Source organism: Pelophylax lessonae (genome assembly GCF_965119305.1).
Source record: "Pelophylax lessonae genome assembly, chromosome: 4".
Classification (NCBI taxonomy): domain Eukaryota; kingdom Metazoa; phylum Chordata; class Amphibia; order Anura; family Ranidae; genus Pelophylax; species Pelophylax lessonae.
The window spans coordinates 548,761,742-548,785,499 of NC_138771.1; the positions used below are offsets into that span (position 1 = coordinate 548,761,742).

Consider the following 23,758-nt stretch of genomic DNA (forward strand, 5'->3'; position numbering starts at 1 on the left):
TAATTTGCACCACACCGACAGCATCACCTTCCAGAAACATCTATTGGAGATTTAGATATTTAGTAGACACATGAATGGTACATGGCACTCTCCCTGTTCGTATAAGTCGTCACATGGTAGTGTGAATAACTAAACAATTAAGGATAGGTTTTAACAATTTAAAAAGTTATGTTTTAGGGCCTAGTGGGTCAGATAGGTGGGTAGAAGAGTGCATCACCCCACAATTGTGTTGTAGCTAGTTCCCACAGTGGCCAATAGGTGTACATTTGTATAGTTAGGCTCCTTTTAGTGAGATCGTCAGGATTTTTATCATTCAAAATGGAACAGAGGTTTGGCTGCAGTTGCACTTTTAAAAGCCATGTCACACATATCTGTAGCAGAGATTTGCAGCAGCTATGAATCAGTCTGCTTAAATTCTCTTGTGATTTGTGAGTACAGAGTTTTTACTGTAAGTGCCGGTTCATACTGATCCGACTTGTCAGGCGACTTGGTCGCCTGACAAGTAGCTTCCAATGCTGTGCAATGGAACTGTTCTAATCAGAGCGACTCAAGACGCTCCGACTTAGAAAAAGGTTCCTGTACTATTTCTTTGCAAAGTCGGAGCGACTTGCATTGACTTCCATTATGAGAAGTCGTTGCAAGCAGCGCCGAAGTCGCGGTGCATGGCGACTTCATTAGTCGCCCGAAGTCAGGGTGACTGAGGCGGATCAGTGTGAACCGACACTAACGCCAATGTTTTTTTTTTTTTTTTTATTATTTAGATACATAATGCAGGTGTGCCATGATTAATACCAGCTGCACCGCAAAACATGAGTATCTACTGAAGCTGGAGATTCTGTTGCCATCTCCAAATGCTACAAAAAGTCAATCAAGATTTAAAAAAAAAAAAAAGAAGTGGCTTGATACAGTATTCAAGCAACTTGGGTCTTTCAATAAAAGGCAAAAGTGTGGCCCCCATTCCAACTAGTCTCAAGTATGAATAAATGTATTGTTCAGATACACAACACACACCCCACCATAGCTCTATTCTCTCTAATGAGCTTCACCCAAAGAGCTTAAAACAGTTATGATGAAGCCCAATTTACATGAAACATGTTAGGACATGAGAGGACTTCAGTAGCAGTGCCCACTTCCTTTCACCTAATGGACTGCCATCTTTTTTTTTTTTTTTCTCAGCACCAGAAATACAAAAAAAGAGCAATTTTGTATATGTTACAAAAATCTCTAGCATGACATGGGCCTTAAGCAGGCCATACATTATATAAAACTTTCTTATTCAAGTTCATTTAGATTTACTTTCAACTAAGCGGTGCAAAGGCCTGACTGACTGCATACAAATTGAAAGTGTTTAGGTTTGAACTCCTATTATATGGTTTTGGTAAATCTAAAGGGAAATTGTCCAAGAAAATTGTGTACTGTATGGCCAGCCTTAGTCTGCTTTTATGTACACCATTCTGCCAAGTAGTCTGCCAGTATGATATGCTGGGCATTTGGAACCTAGTGTCTAAAAAAAAAGTCAGTAAAAACCAGCAGCTGCAAACAAATATATTTACTTAGGAGTCCATATAAACCTTTATAATAAACACTCATGCAACATTAAAGTGTTACTATGCCCAGGACTCTGCATTTACTATATCTGGTCTCCCACAACACAGAGAACATGGAAATGCATCTGCTAAATACCATTTCTTATCAGCAGTATATAGCAGTCTTGTGACTTCTATCAGCGTCTGATTAAAGCTTGTAGGAGGAGTTTTCCTTTTCATCTGACTGTCCTATGAGGCTGCAAGACCCCTGACCAGCTCCGTCTGGACAGTGTCTATTGGCATTACACACCAAAGTGAGCATGTTCAGAGTGACACTAAATGCTCTGTCTTATAAGGAGATGGATTGGGGACAGTGGAAGAAGTGGCAGAGAAGTCAGGATCAAACAGCGTTTTTACACAATGCGCAGGATTAACCCCTTATGCAGGCCAAACATGGGTCGAATTCCGAAAGAATATTCAAATGAAAATCATAACTAAGAATTTTCTTTCGAATTTCGCACCATTAGTAAGCTGCACAACCACCGATTTCCCTGCAGCTATTGAATTTGAGTGATAGGGTATGTTGGAAATTTTCAGAAAAACAAACAAATTTCTAATCATTGATGGGAGAATAGTGTGAGAAATATAAAATCGGAAACAAAATGTGCATGAGCTGTGACCTGGAAAGAAAAGAAGATTCCTGGGAAAAAAAATTATTTTCAGTAGCAACGTGTGGTAGAATTGAAGGCTTTGTTGGTCGAATTTCGAAGTCACAGGTGGCACCATCAGATCACAAAAACAATTTCTGACGAAAATATTTCGGATTTCGGCCCATGTATGGCCAGCTTTAAGTTCCACAGTGAGTAACATAGGCATGCTTTACTGCATATACAGACTGATTTTACTGTTGTGGGTTTAGTAACACTTTAATGCCTTCAAGATTAGTCCTAAGGAGAACTAGGTTTCCCAGTGTGTCAGGACCCAGTGATAAAACACACCTTGCGTAATAAATGCATGCACCTATTCTCCAGTACTGACATAAGCAGTTATAGGATTAGATCACCATGTATTACACACCACCAAAAAGGCACTTCAGAAGTGTGTGTAAATGGCGTGCACACATTATCCATGCATGTAGATTATTACCTGCTAGCCTTGAAAACAGAGAGCCCCTTTTTAGGGGAGGACGGGGAGGTCGGGCAGGAGCTGGTAGAGGATGGAAAGATAAGACATGGGGAAATGAGGAGGAAGCAGCACTAGGGTTGGAATTCCATCAGCACTGTAGGGACTGCTTGCTGTAGGGGAAAGCACAGTAGGCTTCATTTGTTCATCTCTTGTAGAAATTCTCTCTGTTGCCGAGAGCAACTTGATTCGCTTATTAATCTTCGATAATGCACAGTTACTGGTAGCACAAACAGACTTTATTAAAGAGTAACAGTGACACACTGTTAGCTTAATTTGGCCATAGATGGATCAAAGTTTGGCCGGTTCAGCTGAATGTCTATGTGTGGTTGTTCCCACTCAACAAAAGCTGGTCGAATAAAAAAGGTTCTCTATCATCTCGATTAGCTCCCACTATTGCAAGGTGTTCTCCACACATTACCACAGGCCTAGAATGCAGTACTGCTTTCTATATTAGTTTTCTAATAATGCACAAATAATAATTGGCAACTGAATAAAGTACCAGAAAGAAAAATTATTTGTATTGCCAACAGCAATAGCTTTCATTCCTTTTCTCACATACGCTGGCAGCATAAAAGCACAAAGTTGTCTGTAGAGTTTTTCTTTCAAAGGCTTGAATAGCCAAGGTCCATGTATGTGGTTGTCTGGGTTGGGTTGGTATGCAAAAGAAAGATACAAAAGAAATACTCACCATTTGCTGAAGGTGTACTCAAAGCCATGACACCATAATAGGAAAAGGCTCCAGACTCAAATTTCATATTTTCCTTGCCAGCCTCTACTTCAACTTTCCCCTAAACAAAAAATATATATATATGAACAGATGAAGCTGCACCGCTCTACTTCACCTTCTCCATACAGAATTCAGCTGAAAATTTATAACATCATATTCCTAAACCATATCCAATGTACTGACCCTTATTTACCCAGTCTGGTATCGAACATACCTGCAAAATGAGGATAAAGTAGTCGGCCATCTTGTTGCGCTGGTACAGGAAGTGTTCTGGTGCCTTCTTGTCATCCTCATCAAAATGAAGCTCCTGCACCACGTCTGGGTATTTGAGGAGACGCAAGAGTGTCTTCTCTGAAACCAAACTAGATGCAAATAATGGTACCTCTGCAATAAGAGATGGGGACTGGGGTCAGAAAAATCACAACGCAGGAGTAAGAATAAGCCTACCGCAGTGGAGGGGAGACAATCTATGAGTGTTAGATACGTTTTCACCTGTGGATAAGAACCGGTGGGCAGCGAGCAGCAGCTGAGGGGAAATTTTAATTCTCAGTTCGTGATCAGGGTCTTTGAAGACAGAGAAATCCTTTTTGTCCTGACGACGACCAACACGTTTCTTACTGCGGTTGTCAGCTGTTGTGGAAGGGTGAATTAAATCAGATTTAAAGTAGTAACAACAAATATAACAAAAGCTGCGACAAGTAATCCATTATCTACAAACATGAACTAGCATTCTGTACATCAGTGAGATCAATTAGCTGCAAACTAAATGGTGTAAAAAAATAAAGATCTACAAATACAGCGCCTTTACCTGCCAATTACATTGGTTATTAAATCGCCTTGGCTACCGGTATCGGTGCCAATACTAAACGTTTGCACGAGTACTCCTAGTCTTGCAAATGCTCAGATACCTTTGTGGTGCGATTTGAGCCCATACAAAATGAATGGGCTCATATCACACTGAAGAGAATCGCATGTGATTTGTGGTGCGATTCATGTCCAAATCACATGCGGTTCCCCTTCGCTCTAGTCATAGTGACTTCAGCTTCAGTTCAAACAGGAGCGGTGCGGGACACAGCAATGCGATTCGGTAAGGTATCTCACCACATGCGATTCTTTGCAGTGCTTTTAGCCCATTAATTTTATATGGGCTTATATTGTACCTAAAAGGTATCGGTACTCGGCATCAGCGAGTACTTGATCGAAAGTATCGGTATTCGTACTCGCCAGTAATAAAATTGGTGTCCATGCAACCCTAGCCTTAGAATGCCACTTTCACCGACACAAGAAAACCACTCCTGACTAATCACCAGGTAGCGACTGTAAAATCACCACATTCATGGAAAGATATTCCTAAAGTGCATTCGTTAGAAAAGAATTTAGAACTACGGGATCAACCATTTCTAAAATTCTGGTGCAGACTCCGGATCTGCCAACCTCTCCCAACCTCTCCTCACTTCACTACATAGTGATTCAAGTGGAACAAGCATGCTTGTTGGGAAATCAGACTTCAGAGGCTGCATGCTTGTTCCAGGGTAGTGATATATTTCAGTCCTCATAGGTTCACTTTAAATATGCTTTGTATTGTCATTTACAAGTTGAATTAAAACTATGACCAGCGGAAAAAAGAAAATGAAAAAAAAAAAAAGTGCTGCAGCACTTCATTATAACTATCTGTACTTAGAGTTTTCCCTTGGTCCCCCTTGCAATGTCTCAGAACTATCAGTTGATCCTGCCCATGAAGTCCACCCAATACAGCTTCCAGGGATGGTGTGGCAATGGTGCTGGCACCGCTCCTGAATTCCGAGCGGAGTTCCCCTCTCATATAGGCTGTGCCTACTTGCTCTACAGTGGGATGAAAAGGGAGTATCGCTAGAAGCATGGTCATTGCAGAGTGCATCTGGTCAATGAGGGCCTGGCAACACCTAGTCGTACCCACTGCTTTCTGGATGGCCTCTCTTGTCGAAACTCTCATACTGTGAGCTGCAGTTTTTGGTGAAAGAAACACAAATGAAGGATTTGGCTCAGTCAGGGAAAGTATTTATTTATTTTTAATTAGGAGGCTCTTGCATTACAAAATAACTGGAGCGTAGCCCTGCACTGACTCTAAAAAGCCAAATACCTTTCACACAAGGCATGAAGTCGCAGTGTTTGTGAAAGTCTGCATAACACATGGCCCACCAAATACTAAAAATCACCTGCCCATTAATCACACCTAGTATGGACACCTTCTACAACGATTCCGGCCATTGTTGCAAATATCTCCTTTAACACGCACAAAAAAAATATGTAGAGAGGGTTTAGGCAGAATACAGCATAGCAATCCGATGAAGAGCTGAAAGCTAGCCCGTCTCTGTAAAAGAACACAATTTCCTGTTTTTAAATAAAAATGGCTTTACAGAAAGACTTGTGCCAGCAACATAACATCTGTTCTCACTGTTAATCCTTCCTATTGCAGCTAAGCAATCTTCTGTTAGAGGGCTGAGGAAATCTTAAGAGAAAAGCAGCCAATATGAAAAAATAAATAAATAAAATCACATCCAGCATCTATCTTTCTTAGGCCTTTTCGGTTTTCAATGGAAACTCATCTTCCTTGGTTCATAAGATATCCTTTGGGATCTCTGAACTTTGAATTTCCATCTGTTTCACTGGCTTACTGCTGACGTCCATCTAGCACTACAATACATAATAGTACACTAGTGGCTCTAGTTGGTGGTCCTACTCTACTATGCCTAAAATGCCATTTGTGAAAACATTTCAGGGGAAACTTCTCTAAGCCGCAAGGGCATCCCATATTCCAGTCTGTGTCAACTTACAATAGGGGGCCGCAACTGGCTGAACAGTATATTCAGTAATGTAATGCTACAAAAAGACTGTCAGGGATGGCAGATCTTAGGCCCGTTCACACCTGAGCAATTTTCTGCTTGAAGCTCTGAAACGCTCAACGAGTCAAATCCCATTAATTTTAATGACCCCTGTTTACATATGAGTGTTATGTCGCCTGAAGCTCAAAAAAGAACATGAGCTTCTTTTTTGGCAGGTTACAAGCATTTTTGGCCCCATAAATGTCAACAGAAACACATGACTTAAGCATTTTATGAGCACTTTGCTGCGCATTTTCTGCTCAAACAGCAGCTTCCACCCCTAATGCTTTCTACTGGCTAAACAAAAACACCTGAAGCTGTAAAAACACATGTAATACACTTCTAAAAACACTCAAATTCTCAAATAAAAAAAAAAAAAAAAAAAAACGTAAATCGCTATGCTCAGGTGTGAATGCAGCCTTAGAGAACAGGTGTGGTTGGAGACATGCTGTAGGAGAATAAGAACATGTTATATGAGACTGCTAAAAATCATCACTGCCATTACAGCCCCTTTACAAAATCAAAACTCACAATAATGACTGCTGGGGTTAAAAAGCAGGGACGGACTGCACTTAAATGGGGAGGGTGCAGTTCTGCTGGGAGAGCCTATGGCCGAAAACGGATGTAGAGCTAGCAGCAGGAAGCAAGGTTGAGTGGGTAATATTGGGGGCATTAGCAGTAGGGTGACCAGAATTCCAAAACCCAAGGTAAGTAAGCTGGCACCTAACAAGGATATAGTATGCGACTGGACAAAATTACAAGGTTTGTATACTAATAAGGATAGAAGACTGGCTAACAAGATAGGCGAACTGGAGCTGCTAACGTACGACAGTAACCTAGACCATAATGTTAATGTTATTAAACACATCACAGGAAGCACCCTCATGGTTAACAGAAGATGGACTCACTTGAAAAACTTATAAAAAGTCACTTGGACCAAATGGCTTATACCCGATGGTCCTCAAGGAACTAAGACAGGTAAAAGCCAGACCACTGGTTTCTATTTTTTATGGACAGTTTACTGACGGGAATGGTACCAGCCAATTAGAGAAAAGAAAACGTGGCACCAATATTTAAAAAAAGGGCAGAGATATATCCCTGGAACTACAGATCGGTTAGCCTAACATCAATAGTCTGCAAGCTACTGGAGGGGATGAGAAGGGACTATATAGAAGATTTTAGTAATGAAAACTGTATCATTCGTACTAATCAGCATGGTTTCATGAAGAATCCTTCTTGCCATACCAATCTATTAACCTTCTATGAAGAAGTGAGCTGCCATCCAGCTAAAGATAGGCCTATAGATGTGGTATATCTGGATTTTGCAAAGACATTTGATACAGTTCCCCACAAAACGTTACTGTAGAAACTAAGATTTGTAGGTATGTACTGTAGAAACTAAGATTTGTAGGTATGGACCATAGGGAGAGTACCTGGATTGAAAACTGGCTTCAGGGGCGAGTCCAAAGGGTGGTAATAAATGGCGAGTACCCAGAATGGTCTGGTATAGAAAGTGGGGTCCCCAAAGGGTTTGCCCTGGGACCAATCCTGTTTAATTTATTCATAAACTATCTAGAGGAAGGGACGACCAGCTCAATCCCAGTATTTGCGGACGATACTAACCTAAGCAGGGCAATAACTTCTACGCAGGTTTAGAAAATCTTACAAGAATACCTGAAAAAAATAATGGAGTGGGCAACCACATGGCAAATGAGGTTTAATGTTGGAAAATGTAAAGTAATGCATTTGGGTGCCAAAAAATACAAAAAAATGTTACTCACTAGGGGGAGAACCTCTGGGGGAATCTAGGATGGAAAGACAGTTATTACCTGTTAACTTGATTTCCAGGAATCTTCCAGGACAGCTTAATGAGAGATAGGCTCCTCCCACCTAGCACAGGAAACACAATCCACATTAGTTTAAATACAGGTGAGAGCCAGAGACTAATTTTTGTTACCTACCACCCATACTACAACATATATATTAGGGCAGGAAGCAGCGCCGTTCTGGAACATTTCTGGAAATCCAGTTAACAGGTAATAACTTTTTTCCCCAGTCATCTTCCAGGACAGCTTGATGAGAGTTACATTATAGAAACCATACCTGCTAGGGAGGGACCACAGCCTGAAGCACTTTTCTCCCAAAAGCCTAGTCATTAGCGCATAAAAGATCCAGACGGTAATGCTTGACAAAAGTCTGGAAACTCGACCAGGTGGCTGCCTTGCAGATTTGGATCAGGTAGCACCTGCCCTTGCAACCCAGGATGTAGACAGGGCCTTGGTGGAATGGGCTCTAAGATTTTGGGGAGCTTGAAGCCCGGCAGTAGCATAAGCCTCAATGGACTGCCACCTTTCATCCATATAGCGATGGTAGTTTTATAAGCCGCTGAACCTTTTTTGTGCCCGAGTATAGAAGTAATAGATTAGGGACTTGCCTCCATTCCTTGGTGCGCTCGATGTAACCTAATAAGCACCGCCTTACGTCAATTTTATAAAAATCTTCTTCTCTTAGGTTGCTAGCGTGCCCACAAAATTATGGGAAAATGATTTCCTGTGATCAATGAAAGTCCGTCGAGACTTTAGGAAGAAATCCCGAAATAACAAATCCAGCGATATAATTACTCTATTGCAGACATGGGAGTAAGTCACACATGTGCAAGTCACAAGCAAGTCTCAAGTCTTAACCTTCAAGTCTCAAGTAAGTCCCAAGTTACTATGACGAAAATCAAGCAAGTCAAGTCGAGTCCCTGCTAGAAGTCAAGCAAGTCAAGTCATTTATTTTGGTCAAGTCACAAATCAAGTCAAAATACTGATCTACCCCAATTTTCACCTTTAAATCAGTTAAAAGTCAGTGGTCAGGAAAGATGTTGTTTTATTTTCAACATTAACAAAACTGCTTAGTGCTTTTTTCTTGGTGTAGCACCCTACAGGTAGGTGCTAGATAAATGTATAGTGAGCCCTAACAGCAGGGCTGTGATTTGTTAGTTAGGGTGTCAGGGCTTCCAGATGTGCCTGCTGAAGGGAGAAGTATCCCCACTGGCACCTGTAAGAGGCTTCTCCTAGGGCAGTGTGGGAAGCCCAATCAGGGGACACATCCCAGCTTGGAACTACCCCAGAAGGCAGATTAGGCTGCAAAGGATTCTGGGAGTGGGTATAAGTTTGGGGGGAAGTGCGTGGCATGGTGGCTTTGGCGGGAGCAGAGTCCCAGGAAGGAGAGTGCGGCTGTCTCTCCTCCTGTCTGAGGAAGGTGGATGTCTCGGGGTGTCGCCTGAGAGTCCAGAAAGTGCTGAGTTGAGCTGAGGGGATCCGGTGTGCTGAGAAGCTGCAGAGAGCGAGAGGGGTCCAGTCCCAGGAAAGACTACACAGGTCGGAGTACTGAGGACTGCCCCTGGGGGTCTGCCTAGAGTGAGAGGGGACCACTCCGGAAGAGTTTCTAGAATCCAGTGTCAGCTAGCTGAAAGGGGGTACCTAGGTAGAGGACCCCGAAGTTGTAAAGGGAGTACATATTTGGTGGACCCTGAAGAGTTCAAGGTCAAAGGGGGCACCGGCAGTCTGGGCCCTGAAGTGTACAGAGTGTGCCAGTTACACAGAGTTCTGAATTATACTACCTCATGCTGTGCCAGAGGGGGGGAAAGTATTCAGTGACTTTCACAGTACACCAGTGTCAGGAGTTCTACAGTTCTCAGTCTTGGATCTACTGGACTATATGTCGGGAATGCAACACTTCTTCTGTTATACAGAGTGTTCTCAGAGTCAGTGAGCGTTGGCTGGCGCCAAGGAAGCACCAACGGGCATTTTTGGATAGAAGTCCCAACTGTAATTAGTTAAAGCCTCAAGAAGTATCCCACTATTTCCCTTCTCCAATCCCCTTTAAATCAAATAAAAAACCACAAACAAAAATGCCAGAGTTGTCGCTACTTCAGTTGTCACACCCAGGGACTAAGCTCACATGGGCTGGAAAGGATTCCGGTACTAAAGTCAGACCCACATCAGGCCTGGAAACCTTGCTACATTGGCATATTAAAGAAACTTTGAATGCCCAAACAGCTCAAAATCCTTTGTCCGGTCATGTTTCAACACCACAGTCACTAAAAACATGTTAAGTATTTCCATTGTTAAATAGCCAGTGTCCTAAAATCAGAACACACTGAGGTGTTTTAAGTGACTGTGGTGTCAGAAACATAACAGGCACATTAATTTTGCTTTAACACATCTTGAGAAAATGCAAATATTTAATAAACTTAAAAAAGTAAAGTCATTTCGAGTCATATGTCACAAGTCAAAGTCAAGTCTCAAGTCATGAATACCAAGTCAAAGTCAAGCAAGTCTCAAGTCCTCAAACTGGTGACTTAAGTCTGACTTAAGTCAAGTCATGTGACTCAAGTCCCCCACCTCTGCTCTATTGGGCAGAATGGAGCAGTAGGGCTCTGCCATGTACATCGCTTGTAGTTCGCTGACTCTTCTAGCCATGACCAGCACCACTAAGAGCACTGTCTTGTAGGTTACTTCTTTAAAAGTACTTTCCTCTAACAGTTCAAACGGCTGTTTCGAGAAACTTTGAAGGACCACAAACAAATCTCACGGGGTAAACTTATTGGACCGCATCGCTCTACTCCTTGAGACAACCTTGAATCCTCTTATTAGAGTATGTTCCGCCAATCTGAGATCTAGGAAAATGGACAGTGCTGCCAGTTGTACACTCAAAGTATTGGGGGTTAACCCTAGGTCAGATCCATTTTGCAGAAAGTCCAAAACTGCCAGAATAAAAAAGGTCCAGAAATCCTGTTATTGTCCTTCTGCCAAAAGCAAAATTTCTTCCAATCTTTATTTTAGATTACATTTTTTATTTTATTTTCTTCCTGCTGTTTAAGATCGTGTCAATGACTTTTTCTGACCATCCTTTAACAGGTTTTGCTCAGGAGCCAAGCCGTCAGAGAAAGACGGCACATCTGCAGGTGACAAATCCCCCTGGACCAGTAAAACGACCCGCTCTGGCAGCCTCCATGGTGTTGCTATTGATGGTTTCTGTAGAGCGGCAAACCATGACCTTTTTGCCAATGCTGGAGCAATCAGAAATACTTTCGCTCTTGAGGAGTTCCCCTGGACCAGTAAAACGACCCGCTCTGGCAGCCTCCATGGTGTTGCTATTGATGGTTTCTGTAGAGCGGCAAACCATGACCTTTTTGCCAATGCTGGAGCAATCAGAAATACTTTCGCTCTTGAGGAGTTGACTTTCAGAATCACCTTTGGTATGAGCCTGAACAGAGGGGAAAGCATACAGGAGACCTTCTGACCATGGAAACGCAAAAGCATCCAGACAAACACTACCTGGGTCTCTAAATTGAGAAAAAGTTTTCTACTTCCACATTTTTAGATGAGGCAAACAGGGCTATTAGAGGTCGACCCCACATTTCCGAGTTCGCCTCAAACACTTCCTTACTCAAACTCCATTCCGTGTGACAAATCTCTGCTCAAGAAATCCGCCAGAGAAGTTAGTCTCCTTTTGAGTTGAATGGCTGCTAGAGAGGGTGTATTCTTCAGCCCATGTAAGGATCAGTTTTGCCACTTCCATGAGGGAAGGGGCCTGCGTACCCACTTGTTTCAGCAGGATACTGCCGCCACATTATCCGACAGAACCAATATATGTCTTCCTTTTATGTTGGGTCCAAAGGAGAGAAGAGCTTTTCATACTGCCTGTAGTTCCCTTACATTGAAAGAGCAGACGGTCTCTGATCTCTCCCCATTTTCCCTGAGTAGCCAGAAGTTCCTTGTGGGCTCCCCAACCCCGCACTTCCAGTCCGGATAACAACGGATGCATTTTCCTGCATTCAAGATCTTCCTTTTGACAAGTTGTGTACCAGCAACCACCAATGCAAGGACTCTTGCACTTGCTCCGGCAGGGTCACTCGATCATTCAAGGTACTCTGTTGCCCGTTCCACACTGACCGGAAGAAATTCAGCCGAATTCTCATGTGTGCTTGAGCCCAGGAGATCGCTGGGATAGATGCCGTCATCAGACCCAAAAAGCCTAATCATTTCCCTGATGGATACTGCCTGTCTCAGTAGGAGATTGGAGGTTTCTATCTTCAATAGATCTTTCTTCTCTTCCAGTAAATACATTTTTGCTTCCACCAAATCGAGTATGTACCTTCTGCGATGGTTGCAAATTTGATTTTTCCGAGTTCAATCCACCCCACAGCGATTTCAGATTTATTTGTGTAGCTTAGGCTTTTCTCCAGCTCTGTGGATGACTCTGCAAATATCAGCAGATTGTCCAGGTAGGGTATTCTCTGTATACCTGCGGTCCTCAACCCCTGTAAGGCTTCTGCCAGGACCTTCGTGAAGATCCTAGGAGCAGATGCCAACCCGAATGGGAGGGCATTAAAACTGGAAAAAGATGGTCTGGCCTAGACCTTTCACTGCAAACCTGGGCAGGGGTTTGGAGCAGCTTCTGAGCTGAACATGCAGGTATATATATCTTTTAGATCGATCGTCGCCATGAAAGCTTCTCTGAATAATAGCCCTCTCATCGTGAAAATCAGGTCCATCTTGAATTTTTTGAAAACACTTTTGTTGACTTCCTTTCCTTTAAATTCAGGATCAACATGTTTTTCCCCAATGGTTTCCTTCTGATGAACACATGGGAATAGAACCCTCACACCCTTGCTCTCAAGGGATGGGGAAAATGAATCCCTGATCCAGAAACTCCTGGATTAGATTTGTCATGGTCGCTGTAATGTCTGAGTCTTGGCAGTGGAGTCACCAAAAAAATGGGGGTATTTGATGGAATTCTATCCTGTAACTGTTGGATGAACTCGTTGGTTGTAACCTTTTGCCGTGAGGGTAGGAAGGCCCCTAGCCTCCCTACTACATTGCAAGGGGAGTCATTGGTTTTGGTCTTTGGTTTGGGAGGGATTAAACAGAAATCGCCCTCTGCCGCCAGGATCTACTTTGGTCCTTTTTGCCTGCATCCTGACCGATTTTCCTGAAAGGACGAAAAGGCTTTTTGGACTGTTGTCTCTTTGGATTTGGAAAGCCTTTCTTATCAGCAGACCTCTCCAAAACCAAATCCAAGTCTTCACTAAATATTAGGCTCCCCTTGAATGGTAACGAGCATAACTGCTTTAAAAGCTGCTTCTCCTGCCCAGGCTTTAAGCCGGATCGCTCGTCTGGCCTCCTTTAGGAGAGCTGTACATCTAGCAGAAAACCTGATGGCTTTTGCGGAAGCGTCTACAATATAAGCCACGGCCATGAGGATGGCGAGTGAATCCAAAATCTCTTTAGGGGCGTCTTGCTCTAGGAGGATCTTCAACTGCTTCAACCAGAGATCCAGTGTCCTGGCTACACAAGTGGATGCAATGGGCGGTTGAAAGTTTTCCGCACCTGCATCCCATGTCTTCCTAAAATAACCTTCCGCCTTTCTATCCATGGCATCTTTAAGTGCTCCTGCATCTTCAAAGGATAGGTCTGATTTTCTGGCCACTTTGGAACAGGCTGCATCCAGCTTTGGACATTGGGCATCCGCTTTCTTAAAAGGAAACTTTTTTAAATTTCTGGGGAGAAAGACTTTCTTTTCCGGCTCCCTGCATTCCTGCAGTATGGTATCTTTCAAAGCGGCATGTACAGGAACGTTCTTGCCTGTTTTGATTGTAAATCTGCATAAAGTTTATCATGTACTGGCAAACTTTGACTCCCTTTCTCTTCTAACTCCAAAAGTATCGTATATAATGTAGAGTAAATCGTCTGTCCAGTCCAAGGAGGGAACAGAAATTTTTGCACCAGACTTGCTTTTTCTTCCCTTACTACTTCTTCCGCACTAGAATCTTCACTGAAGTTGTCCTCCAGCACCCCCTGTCCAATGACCGGCGCTGATACATGGGCCTGATATGGAGCACTAGCGTATGAAGTACTGGGCTGAGAAACGTCCAAAGGACCTGGCTCTTGCAGAGAAGATCTAAAACACTTTTTTTCCCCAGGCAGAAGACAACTTGTTTGCACAAGGCACATGTCTTTTTAGGAATCGCCCCCAAGACTCCATCTTTATCTTCATGCCTCTTGCCCTGCAAGTCACAAGCGAACACTGAACGGTAAAGAAATTGCCAAGTGCAAAAATCCAAATGACACACAAAGGAGAGGGGGGGAGATCACCAGTGACCACCACACCTTTGCAAGATAAAGCAGTATACATGACCACAGCTACCACTAGTGCCCCTCCAGTAGTGTCAGGTAACAGAGCTGATGATTCTCCATCACTTGCTTACCTTAGGGCGAGGAGCCGCATGCATCTGCCAATTCACCTCCTCTACAGCAGCCATCTCTATTGATGTGCAGGGAGTCTGGGCTTACAGCGTCATTTAAGTGCCTGGAACGTTCGCTGGCACCGCCACTTTGTCCTTCCTTGAAGGTTCCGGACCTGCCCTGTGGATTGGGGAGCCAGTCCAGTGCTGCAGCATCTGTCTCCACTTGTGGCCGGTTCCCCTGACCGCCAGGTTTCCCCAGATGTCGTGGCCCAAAACCAAAATGGCCAAAGTGACATTTCCGCTGCATCACTTCCGTGCCGCAGAGTCACTTCCGCCCCACTCCGAGGCTAAAGAAAACCCCCTGGCTCCAGCGTTCCATCCACCAAGACTGCCACGCTGTCAGCACCCGAGAACATGGCCTGAGCACAGAAAGAAAGCCACTGCACTGGATCTGCAAGCCTCTGCAACCCTCCAAGGACTTGGTAAGCTTTCACGTGGCTCGCCATAACGGACCTAAGAAATGAAGAGTGAGTGGGGGTTTCCTCGCCCCCCCTCGGGAGTTCCCCAGCTGCCCTCCCCAGAGACCGGGTCGGGAGGCTCCTGCCACCTAGCAGCATGAAGTTTTCTCTTGAAGTGATCCTGTCTGGTAGAGGAAAATAAAATACTGGAGGATCTCTGGCTCTCACCTGTATTTAAACTAATGTGGATTGGGTTTCCTGTGCTAGGTGGGAGGAGCCCATCTCTCATTAAGTCACCCTGGAAGATGACTGGGGAAAAAGGACCTGGTAGATGACAAGCTCAGCAATGGCATGCCATGCCAAGCCGCTGCAAGCAAAGCCAACAGAATTTTGGCATGTATTAAAAAGAGGAGTCACTCCAGAGATAAACGATAATTCTCCCAGCATCTTGAGTATGCTGTCCAGTTCTGGGCACCAGTACTCGGATGTGCTGGAACTGGAGAGAGTCCAGAGAAGGGCAAAAAAGCTAATAAAGGGACTGGAGGAATTCAGCTATGAGGAAAGACTACAAGCATTGAACCTATTCTCTCTAGAGAGGAGACACTTAAGAGGGGATAGGATAGCGATGTACAAATACCGTACTGGCGACCCTAGCATAGTGAACAAACTTTTCAGCAAAAGACACGCAAGCTGTTCACTAAAATTAGAAGAGAAGCGGTTTAACCCTAAAACTGCATTAGGGATGCACCAAAATGAAAATTCTGGGCCGAAACCGAAAATGCAGGATGCCCTTGGCTGAAAACCGAAACCGAAAATGACTTTTCCCCCAAATGATTTTAAAATAGATAGAACAGGGGCATACACCAAAAACAGGCAGCGACGTACACCTGTAGCTGCCACCCTGTCTCAGTACATGTACTGTGACGGGTTGGCAAGTGGTTAATTTAATTACTAATGGTATTTGTATTATGCAGCATGAGGGGGGTTAATGTATTGCCACTGCTGGTCACTGACGCATTAGTGACCGACCAGTGGCAGTTAATTAACCCTTTTGTGCTGCATTAGTGCAACCAGTATCAGTGTTAATTAACACTGGTTGCACTGATACTAGTTGCACTAATGATGCACAAAGGGGTTAATTAACTGCCACTGGTCGGTCACTAATGCATCAGTGACCAGCAGTGGCAATACATTAACACCCTCATGCTGAATACAAATACCATAGGTAACCTCACCTCAGCTTTCCCCCCCGCCTCAGAGTCCCTCCCCCCCCCCCGCCTCAGCATCTCTCCCCATCCCAAGGATGCAATCCCCTTACTCTCACTCTCAGCTCCTCCTGTGTCCTTCCTTTCAAAAGACCCGCCTCTGGCCAGAGGCCCCGCCTCCCTGTGATGTCACTACTACTACGATGTGCATGAATTAACTAACACACTGGGCGGGTGAGCGGCCGCTAATAGCTATAACTATGAGCGCTTCACTTCCGTGTCAGCGGAGATACCTGCCTGATAGGGAAGTGAAGCGCTCACTTAGTTACAGCTATTAGCGGCCGCTCGCCCGCCTGCCCGATGTGTTAGTTCATTCATGCACATCGTAGTAGTAGTGACATCACCGGCGGCCATCATTAAGATCGGCCGAAAATTTCGGTGCACCACTAAACTGCATAAAAGGTTCTTTACTGTCAGAGCCATAAGGGTGTGGAATTCTCTTCCAGAAGCAGTGGTATCAGCAGGGAGCATGAGTAGTTTAAAAAAAAACTATTAGATGAGCACCTTAACAACCACAATATACAGGGGTATACAATGTACTATTGACATAACACACACACACACACACACACACACACACACACACACACACACACACACACACACACACACACACACACACACACACACACACACACACACACACACACACACACACACACACACACACACACACACACACACACACACACACACACACACACACACACACACACACACACACACACACACACACACACACACACACACACACACACACACACACACACACACACACACACACACACACACACACACACACACACACACACACACACACACACACACACACACACACACACACACACACACACACACACACACACACACACACACACACACACACACACACACACACACACACACACACACACACACACACACACACACACACACACACACACACACACACACACACACACACACACACACACACACACACACACACACACACACACACACACACACACACGAACTGGATAGACTGGTGTCTTTTTCAACCTCACCAACTGTGTCACTATGTAATAACTGAGAAAACAACATTTTCCAAAGGAAACGGCAGCAGCAGTATTTTTAGCAGTACAAGGTAATGCCTTTCTTAAAAAAAAAAAAAATATGTGATGAGAAAGGGAGGTTCTACCACTTTTTAAGAACTGTTAGCACTACTCAATCTTGTCTCACGGTAGTACAGCTCATCAATAATTAAAATATTTGAATAACTGGGGGCAGGGGAGGTGGTGGGGTGGTGGCAGAGATAGTGGTCACTTTTTAGGAATGCTTGTGACAGGTGACATTGCTCATACAAACCCACGTAGCACCAGAAAATCACAGCAGCATCAGGGCTTTTAGGGAGAGGGTGTGATCCTCCATTAGGTAGTCAAGCCTAAAGTATTTCTATCAAAATAGTTACTTGACCCTCCCTTTTAAAATGTAAGCTCTAATGAGCAGGGCCTTCCGATTCCTCTTGTATTAAATCGTGTTGCAACTATACTCTGACTTAATTTGTTAAAGTGCTGTGCAAACTGTTTGACGCTATAATAAATCAGATAACCTTTTTACCCAATGTTCATGTCCACATGTTCTTTGCATGACCGATCTCAGCGACACCAATGTTTGGTATGCGTTTCCTTCGTTATCGGCAAAGAATGGGAAAATATCTAATTTCCAATCTTGCTCATTTAAGGGCTTTATGCGGAGATTGGAATTCCACTTTACAAAATATTTTCCTGCTCTACATAAGCAAGAAAACCCTTTTTTTTGTAAAGCCCTAACACAGACTCATGACTAATGTAAAATGAATTCAGCCCCAAGCCGTAGTTTATTTCCAGAAGGCGTTAGTGACTTCCATGTGATACAAAAGTTTGTCACACCAGCTCCAGCACTGGCATAGGGTTATTAGGTGGAAGTCGTTGAAAGCATGTAGGACCAAAGAACAGCTACTTTAAAACACAAAGTCGAACAAGAAAAATGACAGCCAAATGTGTAAATTCATAACATACACAGTAACTAATCTGAGGCCTTCTAATTATACAGTCATATTTTAAAGGTAAGTAAAAAATCCCATTTTCTCTTTCGTCCACCGACGGACGTAGCTGCTGCTTTAAATAGACGGATGGGACGTCCAAAAGCAATAACCACTGAGGGGTGGGGAAAGGACAAACTTAAAAGAATTCAATTCCCACGGCTAACATAGCCAACTATATAACATGGAGCCCAACAAGCAACAACTGGGGCTCAATTGTAGCAAAACCATAAAGGAGAAGGAAAAGTAGACTGCTCCTTAAATGGCAGCCTGCAAAACTTTGCGGCCAAAGGACGCATCCTAAGATGCCAACACATCCACTCTGTAAAACTTGGTGAACGTATGTACAGACACCTTGTGAACCTGCATCACTGACGCCTGATGGCGGAAAGCTCAAGAAGCACTCAACTCCCGCGTAGAGTGAGCCGTGACAGGGAAAGGAGGAACCTTGCCCTTAAGAGAATACGCCTTCACCACCTTCTGTCTGATCCATCGAGAGATGGTCTCTCACTGAGGCCAAGTGAGGTTACAAAGGCACCACAGGTCCCAGCAACCTGCGTGCACTGCGCCTTTAAGAGGCGATCTAGATGCACACAACACTACTCCAGGGAATAATCCTAAGCCCCCTAAAGGCCTGAAACCCCTCTGAAGATGAAAAGGTGAAGGCCAGGGTAATTAATCTCCTCTAGAGTAGTTACCACATGGAGAACACAGCAAGGTCCATCAGCAGCATGGAGAACAGAAGGTAGAAGGAAATGCGCACCGCAGCTTCTCTTCCTCCCTTTGCTTGCATGACTCCCAGTGCCGAAGGAGAGGGGCAAACAAGGATGCTGTACATGCCCACCCCCCCCCCCCCCCCCCCGACACCCTACTTCTCATCCGATAAGGTCATTGGTGGTTAGGACATTGGCGGCTAGAAGGTTGTAATGGTTCACAAAAACCCATGGCTTCATTCACCCCCTGGGTTGTCTACAACTTTTGGTCAATTTTCAGGCATTTATCCAAGGCACCCTAAAGGAAACTGAAGGCACTGTGGTTGAAAAAGGCTGATATTATTCCTTTGATTAAGAAGTGTAATACATATATTAGAGTACAGCATCAAGTCAATTAAACTCCTGGGATATTGATCTGACCAGTTAAGTAGCAGAGGGGGTTATTAATCAGTTTCAGCTGCTTTGGCGTTAATGAAATAGATAAAAGGTGCCCTAGATGGGCAACAATAAGACAACCCCCTAAACAGGAATGGTTTTACAGCTGGAGGCCACGGAAATTTTTTGTTTCCCTACTCATTTTTTCTGATGGTTTTTCACTAGTTTTGCATTTAGCAAGGGTTAGTGTCACTACTGGTAGCATGAGGAGATACCTGGACCCTATGAGGTTGCACAGGCAGTCCAACTCCTTCAGGGTGGCACATCGATACGTGCCATTGCCAGAAGGTTTACTGTGTCTCCCAGCAAAGTCTCAAGAGCATGGAGGAGATTCCAGGAGACAGGCAGTTACTCTAGGAGAGCTGGATGGGCCGTAGAAGGTCCTTAACCCATCAGCACGGCTGGTATCGGTTCCTTTGTGCATGGAGGAACAGGATGAGCACTGCCAGAGCCCTACAAAATGACATCCAGCAGACCACTAGTGTGATTATCTCAGAAAAACAATCAGAAACAGACTTCATGAGGGTGGCCTAAGGGTCAGACATCCTCTAGTGGGCCCTATGATCACTGCCTGACACCATGGAGCTCGACTGGCATTTGCCATTGAACACCAGAATTGGCAGGTCCACCACTGACGCCATGTGCTTTTCAGATGAGAGCAGCTTCACCCTGAGCACGTGACAGACATGAAAGGGTCTGGAGAAGCCGTAGAGAACATTCTGCTGCCTGTAACATCTTTCAGCACGACTGGTTTGGTGGTGGGTCAGTGATGGTCTGGGGAGGCATATCCATGGAGGGACACACAGATCTCTACAGGCTAGACAATGGCACCCTTACTGCCATTAGAATTCAGGATGAAATCCTTGGACCCCTTTGTCAAAACCTACGCTGGTGCAGTGGGTCCTGGGTTCCTTCTGGTGCACGACAATGCCGTCCTCCTGTGGCGCGAGTATGCACCCAGTTCCTGGAGAATGAAGGAATTTATACCATTGAATGGCCTCCATGGTGGCCTGATCTAAATCCAATAGAACACCTCTGGGACATTAGGTTTTGGTCCATCCGACGCCACCAGGTTGCACCCCAGTCTGTTTAGGAGCTCCGTGATGTCCTGGTCCAGACCTGGGTGGAAATACCCCAAGGACACTATCCGTAATCTCATTAGGAGCATGGCCCAACATTTTCAGGCATGCCTACAAGCACATGGGGACAATACAAACTACTGAGTACCATTTTGAGTTGCTGCAATAAAATTTCAGCAAAATGGACTAGTAGCCTGCTGCATCATTTTTTCACTTTGATTTACAGAGTAGCTTTGAATTCAGCCATCTGTAGGTTAATAATTTTTATTTCCATCAAACGAGGTGGCATCCTTTCATTACCAACACATTACCCAGTCCATGGTATAGATATCCAGCATGATATTTTTCCCCATTGAGATCTGATGTGTTTTCAAAGTGTTCCTTAAACTTTTTTGAGCAATGTACACTGCAGTGTTTTAGAGCAGCGGTCCCTAATCTTTTTTGGCACCAGGGACTGCTTTTGGTGTAGCCAGTTGTTTTCAGGGACCGTGGGGGAGGGGGTGGTTGACGGTGTTTACAGAGTCTCAAAACCTTAATTTTATATCATAACCCCTTTACATCACAGTTCCCCCTTTAAAAGCAGTCCCACAGTCCCAAAGAGACTGCACTGTGTAAAGGGGCATGTGATATAAAAGGGGACTGCACTAAGGATTGCAGTGCAGACCCTCTTTTCCATAAGAGCTCCCCCCATTACAGTGCTCATTGCAGTCATGGCCGCCCTTTGCTCTTTAACAAAAAACAGTGCCTCTCCCAATCTCTGCCTCCCTTGCAGTCTTACCTTTAGCAGGGCAGAGACAGTTATTAGCCTGTGTCTATTTTCCCATGTCTCCCACCCGGCTGCCGATGTAATCCCATCAGCAGGGCAGGGGGTGCGAGGAGCTGCAGATCAGGACAGAGGGCAGGAGATGCCAAAACCTATGTTAACAAGCAAGTGATTACCCGGTTAATATGAAAAGTCGCCCACTCTGTTCCAATCTGCAGCTCCTCCTGCCCCCTGCCCTGCTCATAGGATGACATCAGCGGTCAGGCAGGACACCTGGGAGAATAGACATAGGCTGCTACTAAATGGCACAGCCGTGGTCTGTGACAGACTTACACAGAACGCGGTAGCCACTCACCTCCTGCTGTGTTGCGGCGGCCCGTTTATCAACAGGCCACAGGGCAGGAGCAGTCCATGGCCTGGGGGTTGGAGACCCTTACATTAGAGGAAAAATGTTATGGTCTTTTGGCTGTTCTCATAATAAGGCGACTAGCCATTTTAGATTCTGAGGTCCAGGCAGGGCTATACCTCCAACTGGAAAAAAAAAAGGTGGCAAAGTGGGAATCATGAATAAGATGGGCCCTTTTTTTTTTTTTTTTTCGGGGGACACAAGACATGGTTCTCACTATCAGATGTCTTCTTACAACAGTGACACAGACATTTTTTTTAAAGTGGTTGCAAAGTAACATCTATTATATTCTTTTATCCTCTGTTTAAGAAACAAATACTATGCGTGTGTTTTTTTAAAGCTAAATACCTACCTCTGCTCTCTTTCTTGATCTAAGGGAACACACACACACACACACACACACTAAAAGTTTCTAAAAGAAAGAGGCTAACAGAATGAAATAGAGGTTACTTTACAACCACTTTACCAAAGGGCAGGAGCAGCTGCAGCAGAATACTCAATCAAGGCAGGAAGGGAGGGGCAAGAAGAAAATCCGCTTCACAGTTCACACACAGACTATGAAAATGACAGAGAGAGAGGGAGGGGGAGATGCTGAGGAGACAGCTGGATGAAAGAGGCACGTAAACTGACCACGCCATCATGGATCAGCAGTCATGATAAACATGGTCAGTTTGCAGAGGGAACACAGGATCAGCCAGGTATTGTACAACAGAGAGTGACAATTGACATGGCAAAAGCGCGGTGCTGCATCCCGTGCCTTAAAAAAGGGACAGGGGCAGGTTTTTTTTTTTTTAGGGTTACAACCACTTTTAAAGATACAGAATTCCATTCCACCAAAAACTTTAGACATGGGTAGGTCTGTACTTGGTGTGATACCTACATAAATCTACAAGAACCTTTCACCAAAGTAGGTCCTTAACCACTTCCCCTTAGGTGGACGTCATATGACGTCCTGGGCTTTAAGTGGGGGTATCTGAATGATGCCTGCAACTGCAGGCATCAGATATTTTTTTCCCCTGGCGATTCCCTTCACTATAAGAACAATCATAGCAGCTGAAAAGCCACTTGATCGTTCTTACAGGCGGCGGGAGGGGACATCCCCCACTCCCGCCGCCCCCTGGTGCTTCTACTGGCTCGCCCGTGCGATCGGCGAGCCCGAGAAGGACCAGATGGTCCCTGGCAGTCTCTATGACTCGGAGGACCGGGCGCAACGTGATGACGTCACCCCCAGCATGGCAGTTTCAATACCGCACTGATCTTGGCATTGAGTTGAGATTTTTTTTTTTTATTTCAGGCTTTCTAGCCTGTAGGAGAGATCGGAGGTCTTATTGACCTCAGATCTCCCTATAAAGAGGACCTGTCATTCACTGATCCTATTACAAGGGAAGTTTACATTCCTTGTAATAGGAATAAAAGTGATAAATTAAGGAAAGTGTAAAAATAAAACAAAAAAAAGAAAAAAATTTAAAGTGCCCCCGACCCCGAATGCTCGCACACAGAAGTAAACGTATGTCGTGGCCACATATGTAAAGGACGTTCAATACATGTGAGGTATCGCCGCGAATGTTAGAGTGAGAGCAACAATTATAGCCCAAGACCTCCACTGTAACTCTAAATTGGTAACCTGTAAAATTTTTTAAAGCGTCGCCTATAGAGATTTTAAAGTACCGAAGTTTGGCGTCATTCCATGAGTGTGCGCAATTTTAAAGCATGACATCTTAGGTATCTATTTACTCGGTGTAACATCTTTCACATTATACAAAAAAATTGGGCAAACTTTGGGGTTTTTTTTGTTTTTTTTTTTTGTTTTTAAATTCACTAAACAGCTTTTTTTTCCCCAAAAAAAAAAAAAACACACGTTTGAAAAATTTCTGCGCAAATACCGTGTGACATAAAAGTTGCAATGACCGCCATTTTCTTCCCTAGGGTCTCTGCTAAAATAAATAAAGTGTGGGTTCTGGCAAAAAAAGCAGGGAGATCACAGTGGATTATTACTAGTGGCTAAAGCTGTTGCCAATAATCACATGTACAGATCAGAC

General features: G+C 44.3%; 1 protein-coding gene across 1 annotated transcript in view; it reads right to left on the reverse strand.

Annotated features, from left to right (window-relative positions):
• CNNM4 (cyclin and CBS domain divalent metal cation transport mediator 4) overlaps positions 1-23,758 on the reverse strand; it is a 114,469-nt gene that overhangs the window by 63,446 nt on the left and 27,265 nt on the right. Inside the window, exons 4-6 of the mRNA XM_082254550.1 lie at positions 3,931-4,068; positions 3,653-3,822; positions 3,400-3,499 (exon numbers count right to left, since the gene is read on the reverse strand). Of these exons, the coding sequence (XP_082110676.1) occupies positions 3,400-3,499; positions 3,653-3,822; positions 3,931-4,068 (408 nt within the window). The remainder of the gene's footprint in view (positions 1-3,399; positions 3,500-3,652; positions 3,823-3,930; positions 4,069-23,758) is intronic.